Genomic DNA, 9979 nt, shown 5'->3' on the forward strand with positions numbered 1-9979 from the left:
ATTTTAAAAAATTTTTCCTTTTTTAATTTTTTTTTTTTTTTTTTTTTTTTGGTTCTTTCATTTTGTTTCAGAGAAAAGACGAGATAAATGACAAAGCAACAACTTTCATTTTTCTCCTTCCTTTTAATTGAAAAAGAAAAATTTAATACTTACTATAGGTGTAACAAATTTAACTTGCCCTAACATTCAATTCACATGACATTCACAAGCTTGACGTGCCTTGTTATTCTAATTATAAATTGCTCTCTTAATCATTGTTTGATTGTCGTAGGTCTTAGTTCATGGTCAACCTGGAGAGGAGGTTAGTTTGGAGTTGATTCTACGAGTTGTTGCTGATGTTGGTTTGATTGTAAGTATTACTTTAATGTGTTGAATAACAGAGTAGCAAAGGACTTCTCATACAGAGATAATTAAGATAACAGAGATGGAAATGTTAGCTAAAATAAATCATTTGTTATTACTCTAGGGTCTTCCAAATGCTGGGAAATCAACTCTTTTGGCAGCCATCACGCTTGCAAAGCCTGATATTGCCGATTATCCTTTCACAACCTTAATGCCAAATCTTGGACGCCTCGACGGGGACCCAAGTTTAGGGGCAGGAATGTATTCTTCTGAAGCAACGTTAGCAGATTTGCCTGGTCTTATAGAAGGTGCTCATCTGGGGAAGGTAATGTTTGTTATCTTGCGTGGATATTGATTATAATGCTGTATATTTCTTTACACACTGTGAACCTTCAGGGTCTTGGACGCAATTTTTTAAGGCATTTGAGGAGAACTCGACTACTGGTCCATGTTGTTGATGCAGCAGCTGAGAATCCTGTACAAGACTACAGAACCGTCAAAGAGGTATGTATGGTAGAACTGTGCGGCTAGTTATCATGTGTTGAATTCTATATAAATTGCAGGTTCTTTCTTTGCAGGAATTGCGTATGTATAATCCCAATTATCTCGAACGGCCATACATTGTGGTGTTGAATAAAATTGACCTTCCTGAGGTTTGTGTTTTGATTTAATTTATTTTGCCCTTTGCGAGTGTGACAATCGCATATGTGTTTTTCCTACTGTGGTTTATTCTTTTCATCTCTAGGGTTCCTATTTTCTCGTCAAATATGTTTTAGGCAAGGGATAGGCTTCAGTCTTTGACTGAGGAAATATCAAGAATCGGATGTGAGAGAACACCTTCTGAGCCAGAGATAAGCTCTGGCGATATAGTTCAACCTTTCTCTTCTGAAGATGGAAATGCCGCCTTAGATTCTTTGGCGGCTCTTAATGAAGACAGGAATGAGAAGCAAATTGAAGACTACCCGCTGCCCCTTGCTGTTGTGGGAGTCAGTGTTCTGTAAGTTTATTGCTGTATCTTGAATGTTCTTTGTGATTTATTGCTTTAGCAATAAGTTTCATGTCTTTTTGAAATAATATGTTTCATATCTTGACCTGTCATACATATGACTCATACCAGTTAGTTTATCTAACAATAACTGTAGGAAATAGGCTTAATTGATTGTAGAATCTTAAAAAATAATAATAACATAAAACTTAAGCTATTATCCTTAATTGAAGGAACAAAGAAGAGAGGAGGAGAAGCAGCGTATATTGTCACTTATGCAATTCTAATAAGATTGTTAGGTTCAAAAAATATTTTTCGGGGACTTTATATTTCACATTCAAATTAGTTGTTGGGACGCTCAACATATTATTATAGGCTGCTCTTGTTGCTTTGTAGTATGCTTTAGTTGGTCCTGTTAAGTTTTTGGCCTTGCATATGCCCAAGTTTTGTTGTTACCTTTTACAGGAAAGGTATCATGATAAAAGAGATGTTGAACGAGATAAGAGCGGCTCTGAGGAAGTGCAATAGCTCCACTGAACTATTGGAATCGACTGTAACACAGTGAGACTGATACTTCGTACTAGAAAGTCTAGAACACAGCTTTACATGGCCTCTTCTACAGTGTTATAGATAATTAGGTCCGTATCACTTGTACAATTCCTTTAGGCGTTATGAGGGAATATAGAGTTCTTTGTCCCTATCGAATTTGCAGAAGTCACTGGCTTATATAACTGGTGGCTGCCTAGAACTGGATACGGGGAAGGTAAATTTTGCGCACGTAATCTTGGTCTGTATTAGGCGACCAAAATGTCACCATTTAATTCAGTTTTTTTTTTTTTTTTCATTTTATATATAATTTTTGTTTACTCCTTTGGCCACATATCTTTTGAAGCTTGTTACAAGTGTCTAGAGTATAAAGGTCTTCTGGAAATTCATTCTACGTATATATATCTCAAAACAGAGAAGAGAAAAAGAAAAGAGCTTCACATTTACGTTACGTGAAAACAAAAAAACAAAAAAACAAAAAAACAAAAGAAAAAAAAAAAAACTTGGTGTGCACAAAGAAGTCATTCGAGAATTGGCAAAGATTGAGAAAACGATCCAATCTTTATTGGAAAACAAACTTTGGTAAATAGCTAAGTTGAGGCTGGCTATCACGGACTTCCAAACCCCCGCCACTTCATGGGACCTGGGAAGCCCCACGTATCAGTTAGAGTTGCTATTTGTCACGTGCTTGTTTTGGAATTACCGCACGGGCTTATCTCCAACTGTTTTGTCACCGCCCTCTCTACTAAATGACCATTATACAACTCCCCCTTCCTTCATCCCAAAAGCCTAAAGATTTCTCTCTCTAATCTCACAAGTACAAATAATAACAATTAATAATATTACTTCCTTTTATTTATTTATTTTTTCTGAAACAAAGAGCTGAAAGAGAAACAATAAACTGTTTGCTCTCCCCTGTTTGCCACCCGAGCTAGAGTGCAAACAAAGGGCGTCGCCAAGTGTGTCCAAGAGAATTGAACAGTGAGGTTTTGGTATGGACACGATCTGTCCTGTTCTTCATGCCAAGTATCAGCTCAACCCTATTAGCAGCCACGTTTCAGGTGCATCTCATTACTCCTTATACTTGCCCTCTCCTGACTCCTATCTCTCAACCTCTCTGCTTATTTGTCACTATAAATAGCGCCTACCTTTGTTTTCCCCATGATCCCTATCTATCACTTGTAAAAATTCATTTATCAGCATACAATTATCCCCTCACCATCTTTGGATTGCTACAATGTTGAAGTCGGGCATTGGTCTTGGGGAGAGGAAACAGGTGAAGAAGCCAGCGCAGGCAAGCTCAAGAAAAGGCTGCATGAGAGGCAAAGGCGGTCCTGAGAACGCTACGTGCACTTACAAAGGCGTTCGCCAGAGGACTTGGGGGAAATGGGTCGCCGAGATCAGAGAACCCAACCGCGGCGCTCGCCTCTGGTTAGGCACTTTCGACACCTCCCATGAAGCCGCCATGGCCTATGACGCTGCCGCCCGCAAACTCTACGGCTCCGACGCCAAGCTCAACTTGCCAGATTTATCATCATCATCTCAATCACAATCACAATCCAACAACAATAACAAGGATATTAATAGTACCGACAGTCCCCACTACCATGCCTCAAATTCCGCCGCTAGTACTACTACAATATTACCGGAAAATCAAACAAAAATCCCTCAGGCTCTGCACAATTCAGGTACTACTACTACTGCAATAGTGGTTTCTGATAATCATGTGTGTTATCCTGATGGAGGTTTCGAGGGCCGAGTGAAAATAATAGATCAAGGCAGTAGTAGTGGTGGTGGTGGTGGTGGTGATGTGCATAAGCAAGCACGTGATGCTGTTGAGGAGGGGATAATTGATGGGCTGTGGGGGAGTGTGAACGCCAGCTTGCCGATGTTTGACGACTCGATATGGGCGGAGGCGGCGTTGTCGCTCGATTTTCCGATCATGGAGAATCACGGGATTTTCCCCGGCAACATTGTTGATGGAAGTGGCTGGGAAGCCTTGCAGTCTCCATGGTGCATGTGAAAAGCCTAGCTAGCTACCTAGCTGGACTTTATTCCTTAAAAAAAAAAAAAATACAAGTTCTGCTTCTACATATATATTCGTGTATTATATATCTGTACATTAAAATATGTAGATAGATATAGAATATATATATATATATATATAGATATAAGTTTAGTATGTATATATAGATATAGGCAGCGTGTCTAAGCGACGCTGCGTTATGGGTTCATCGGGCTATTCATAATTATATTATTTGTATATATGTACCTACTTTATTTCTCTTTTTTGCTTTGGTTTCTGTTTTCTTGGGATGGGGGAGTACTGTTATGATGTACAAAATATCGCTGCCAAGCGTTGGTGTGCTCATTTTTATGAAATTTGTAGGATGGTGTGCTCCTCTTTTTTTTTTTTTTTTTTTTTTTTTTTTTTTTTTTTTTTTTGGGGCTAATCTCTTAAGGTGTGCTTATTTTTGTGAAGTATTAGAGATGTGGATGAGTGTTCGTTCTCACTTGGGTTCGTCCTTTTTCTGGCCAAGTGTTTACAATATGCGCGCTTTGAGTTCTATACTCTTTTTTCTTACTTTTTTTCTTTTTGTTTTCTAACCAGTCTGGCGTAGGAATAGTATTTTGGATTCTTGTATGTAGTTCGGCCGCCTCTTTCTTTGGTCTCATTATATAAGCCAAGATTTCTTCCCGTTTGCTGCAACAACTTTCCATGGTACGGCTAATCTTCTTTGTCACGATGCAATCTAAACTTGACTAATTCGCCTAATACTGCACGAAGTTATACTACGTAATTGGTTATAAGATTAAGCCGGTAATCTGAACCGTACGTAATCACTACTTCTACCATATTATTTTCCTCTTAAACACAACGACTTTTGTAATAAAATAAACACCACACGACACATATTCCTAATAGCACCAGATTGGTAGTATATTGGTGCTACATAGAAGCTAGTGAAGCTTCTTCAGATGAGGGGCTCCAATATCTATTGTGCAGCCACAAAGAATCGGCTCCAACTGCATAGCCATCATGATTCCGATGCCAACTGAACAACGCATGACTTTGTTCTTTACATCCAAAATCCCATGACCAGACCTAGCTTCCCTGGATGCTGAGTAGCTTGGCTGTGGTTCTATCATAAAAGAGGTCAACACTCAGAATATTGCTGCTCATCATAACGTTATAATAAGCACTAATAATAGTGTCGGAAATAGCAATGATTAATATGATAGGAATATCATTATAAATGGACGTACTCGGTCACCAATCCTTTGAGATTCCCTCCATCTCCTATTGTTATGTGGACCGGGGCAGATCGGTCATTTTTGAAAGTGCTTATTTGTCCATTGACAATGCTGTATGCAGTTTTTGTCACGCGTTCCTGTTACATAAAAGGTATAATGATAACTTAAGCTTGTTGCAATATGGTTTATTGAGGGATCATTGCATATAAGGAGACTTTTAATGCTGTTATTGATTGCATCAAAACAAAGGACTCACCGATATTTCATGGGCATGAACATGGCCAGAGAAAACGACATCGACTTTGTACCGCACAAACCACGGCTCAAAGATCACTCACATGGGTTCACCTTCCATGTAATGATTTGCATAGCTAGTGTATAGAGTGCAATGCATGAGAATAATAAGCCATGGAGTCTCAGTCCTGTTCACTAAAGGAAGCTCTCTCCTAAGCCATTTATATTGTGGAGTTGGTTTACCTACAAAACCCAATTCACAAATTATTATTTTGGAAAAAAAAAAAAAAAAACTTTTATTTTAGTTATTTATTTTTGTCATTTTTCTCAATTTCTCGGAAGCTCCAATAATGTTGGAGTTTGTCAGTAACATATAACACTGAAAACTCCTTTTTGGTGTCATTATGATCAATTATCTCTTTCTGGTTGAAATAGCTAGCTTTTACTAACGCTCTTTTGTACCATACAGGGTACGTTTACTTCTATTGAAGTGAATTAGTCACCTAGAAAATTATAAGCGCAAAAGGAGATGGAAAATAATAATTACCAAAGGCTGAATAAGAGGACAAGACTATTATGTATGCTGAAGCTCTTTTGATGGAATACCATAGAGGAGATGTACTTTGTGACGTTTTGTACGGAACATGAAAACGGTTCCTATAAGGTTTGAAGGGTTCACCCTCACCCTGCAAGGAAACACAGTTTTTGGCATTAAGAAGAAAATAAACATATGCAGAGTAAGAAGAAACTCCAATAATCTTCTTTTGACAAGTAATAATCACAAGCGATCAGTAATCAAAAATTGGCATGTGACTAATCTAGAGAATAAATAATAGAAGTCACAAGATCCGTACAATTGAAGGAGCAAAATCAAGTTCTTGATTTCCCGCCGTCCAACTCCAATGTTGGTAAGCAGAATTTCTCTATAAATCTTCCCCATGTGTCCCACCCAGTGTTGTCATGGAATGGATAGTCATCTGAATAAGAGAGCTCCCCTAAAAACAATACTGTCTGTCCTTTTGCAGCGTTTAGCTCATAATGCGTGAGTGTTCTATTTGAATCTTGCGTTTGACCCAAATCCCCCGCACAAATTGCTCCATAAAGTGAGATTAAAATCTACTTTCAGGACAAATGAATTTGGATATAAGAAATAGGAACATTACCAATAAGGCCAAAAGCATAGGGAACATCAGGGCCAACACCTGGAGGAGTTCTAAACCAATCCCAACTTCATAGTAATATTTGGTGTCAAACTACAGTTTGTAACAGAAATCTTATAGTTCTAAAAGATCCTATTAAACGCGGAGACAAAACAATGAAGTTAAGATTAATAACCATTTCTGAGTTTTCAGTACTAACCTCTAATTCAGAAATGATGCAGTGATGGATGTAGCCGGAAGTATAATTGAAGAATTTGTAAGTTAAAACAATGCCTTGAGCACTGTTTTTGCGATCATCATTTTCTGCCCAGTAAAAGACTGTACTTGAGCCAGCTTCATCTGGAATAGCCCAAGACACAATCACATCCTTACCCACATGATCTCCTTGCGTAATATGAACCTTTCAACAATTTATACTCATTTATCAACACCCACAAAGGATTAACTGAATAGTGGCACAAACTGTGAATTGAAATATGTGACCAATCAACTAACACAAATTATGCAGAAGAAGTGAAAAGAAAAGTTGGGATATTAGAAAACAGACCTGTTGAGGAGCATTATAACCGGATGGCACAAGAAAACATCAATGTTCAGTGGCATATCTCGTGATAAATCTGCATTTCTAGTATAACTGCTTGTTATTCCACCTTCGCAAACTTCAACAACCAACAATACCAAACTCAAAAAGGCGATCATTTTTAGGCCTAGTTAGTAGTTATGTATAATTGACTAATCTTTGTGTCAAATTCTCAGCTATGTGACATCATTCATAGAAGGATCAAAACACCTACTATAGTTGAATAATTATTCCGAGGGGCTCGAACTATCACTGAGATACCACTCTGAAAGACCGCATAAAATAATACTAATAAAATAAAAGAAAATAAAAAGAAGAAAAATTTATTAAATTTATCTTTAAAAATACATAGATATAAATTTATTAATATATTTTTAACTAATATTGTATTTAATTACAAAAATATTAATCAAAAATAAAATATAAGAATCTAAGGGCTTGTTCTTTTAGAGTTTAACTTGAGTATAATTTTTGAGTTGAATTTAAGTTATAATTTGCGTTAAACTTGTAACTTGAGTTTGTGTTTGGTTGTATACATTTGAGTTATGGTTTGAGATAAGAATCTTTTTAAATTTGTGTTTGAGTGAGTCAAAACTTAAATTTGTATTTAGATAATATTTTAATAAAAACTCAATGCTGATGAAAAATTTTAACAAGTATATGGGTCGGGTTTTATTCGTCTTTTCGTTGTCAACGCATAAAAAAAAAATCATCTCAATCAGAATTAAAACAAAAAAGTTATAGCATTTTTAAGAATAAAAAAAATATTGTTCATTAATTTGAGTTCGAGTTTCTGAACTCGAGTTAAAGGAGAAATTTGAACTCGAGTTTTAGTCCTAAACTTGAGTTTGAACTCAAATTTAAATTTTAAAAAATATAAATTTAAATAAAATTATAACTCAAAATTTTTTTTTTTGAGTTTTTCACTCAAAAGAACAAACCCTAAAATTCATACAATTTAAGAGAGTAGTTATCTCTTTTTTTCAATAAAGAATGTTATGTCTTTTATGGACCAGGACTCATCATTAATTAAGATGTTTTTCAAAGCATTGCTATTTGCTGGCATCAAAAAGTTCCTATTTTTTTAGTCACCGAAAAGAAGTTTCAACTACCTCATTAAAAAAAATATACTTATTACAGTGACATTTCTTGTATTTTATTAATATTATAATCACACCCTATTAATTAGGACTAATCACAGAAGCACGTTTCACCAAAGCTTTGTTAAATTTGTTTAAAAAATGTCAAAACTACGCTTTTTAATATCAGCCATTGATCAATAATGCCAAATCTCAACCGTTCATTCAATCTTCTTTTATCTGAGGGGAAAAAAACGTAGATCACACTACTCCATTACCAGACCCCCTCCCACGACCCTTTGTATAAATAGACTAAGTAAAAAATATTTTTAAGTAAATAAATCATAAAAAAAATAAATTGAGTAAATAAGTCAATTTTCACATCAGCTATTCCACATCATCAATAATCGATCGACCAGACCAAGAACCGACCACCAGATCAAGAACAGATTAAGAACCGACCTCCAGACTAAGAACAGACCAAGAACAGACCAAGAACCGACCGATCAGACCAAGAACAAACCAAGAACCGACCACCAGACCAAGAACAGACCAAGAACAGATCACCAGACTAAGAACAGACCAAGAACCGACCACCAGATCAAGAACAGACCACCAGACCAAGAACAGACCAAGAACCGACCACCAGATCAAGAACAGACCAAGAACAGACCAGAACCGACCAAGAACTGACCACCCGATCAAGAACAGACCAAGAATAGACCAAGAACCGACTAAGAACCGACCACCAGATCAAGAACAGATCAAGAACCGACTGACCAGACCAAGAACAGACCAATAACAAACTCTAATAAAACATTAAAAACATACATTTTTACATATTTTTTTTATTTTTTAGGTATTAATAACCATTGTAATTTATAAAATAGAAAAAAATATTGGTAAAAAGAGAAAAAACCAACAATACCACTCTCTCCAGGGCAAGACTTGGGTGAGCTAATTAAAAGAAAAATGAATAATTGGTCAAAACTACCTAAAAGACATGGCTGCTTTTCCAATAAGCTTGCCTTATAATAGGATGATCAATAGAAAAATAATACGAAATCTTAGACAAACTCGAAATAAAATAGATAGCCTTGTAATTGTACAAGATCCATATGCTAGAGATAAGCTTTGGTAAGCAATGTTATTAATAACTATCTTCAATAATAACACAACTTTAGAAGTAAAAATTAAAAGTGTAAATGAAACTTTTTGAAAAAGAAAGAAAGAAAAAGCATGTGGAGAACAAGTTAAGGCCAGCCATTGATTTAAAGCCGTTGGTTCTCATTTTCTCAACGAAAATGAAAGTGCAATTGAAGCAGCCCTTTTGGGTTAAGTAGTCACACTACACATGTAGGGGAATAGGATACACTGTCTAGATCAATAACACATGACCTCATTAAGCCGTTTGATGTCACATTTTGATTTTGAGCTAATAACCTTAGATTTTTAATTTGAATATTTTGTAAATCTTGGAGTTGATTATAATGCAAATGCCTTTGAAGTTCTCAATCTTTCTTCAAACCATACTTTAAATCTTTGTGCAGATTATGACCATTAATGTTGCTTTGTGCAGATTAATTTAACACAATGAAAATTGATCTTGAGTCCATTGAGTCTCAAAGTGTGGATGTTGAGGTTGAAGAGATTGATGGGTCGAGTTTTCATACCGAAACTCAAGGCGCTGATCTCCAGAAAAGAAAAAGGAAGCTGACCTCAAAAGTTTGGAGTCACTTTGTTCATCTTCCTCTGGGTCCGGACAAGAAATTGAAGGCCAAGTGCAAACATTGTAGCT

General features: G+C 36.2%; 1 protein-coding gene and 1 pseudogene across 1 annotated transcript in view; one reads left to right on the forward strand and one right to left on the reverse strand.

Moving 5' to 3' along the window:
* The window catches only part of LOC21402345 (probable GTP-binding protein OBGC2), a 6212-nt gene extending 2316 nt beyond the window's left edge, over positions 1-3896 (forward strand). Inside the window, exons 5-11 of the mRNA XM_010106960.2 lie at positions 272-349; positions 467-667; positions 739-846; positions 921-995; positions 1119-1339; positions 1793-1888; positions 3074-3896. Coding sequence (XP_010105262.1) covers positions 272-349; positions 467-667; positions 739-846; positions 921-995; positions 1119-1339; positions 1793-1888; positions 3074-3896 — 1602 coding nt within the window. The remainder of the gene's footprint in view (positions 1-271; positions 350-466; positions 668-738; positions 847-920; positions 996-1118; positions 1340-1792; positions 1889-3073) is intronic.
* A 927-nt stretch (positions 3897-4823) lies between these two features.
* Positions 4824-7221, reverse strand: LOC112093281 (annotated as a pseudogene).
* Between the last annotated feature and the right edge of the window lie 2758 nt (positions 7222-9979).

The sequence above is a fragment of the Morus notabilis genome, unplaced genomic scaffold, assembly GCF_000414095.1.
Source record: "Morus notabilis unplaced genomic scaffold, ASM41409v2 Scaffold262, whole genome shotgun sequence".
In the NCBI taxonomy this organism is placed as follows: domain Eukaryota; kingdom Viridiplantae; phylum Streptophyta; class Magnoliopsida; order Rosales; family Moraceae; genus Morus; species Morus notabilis.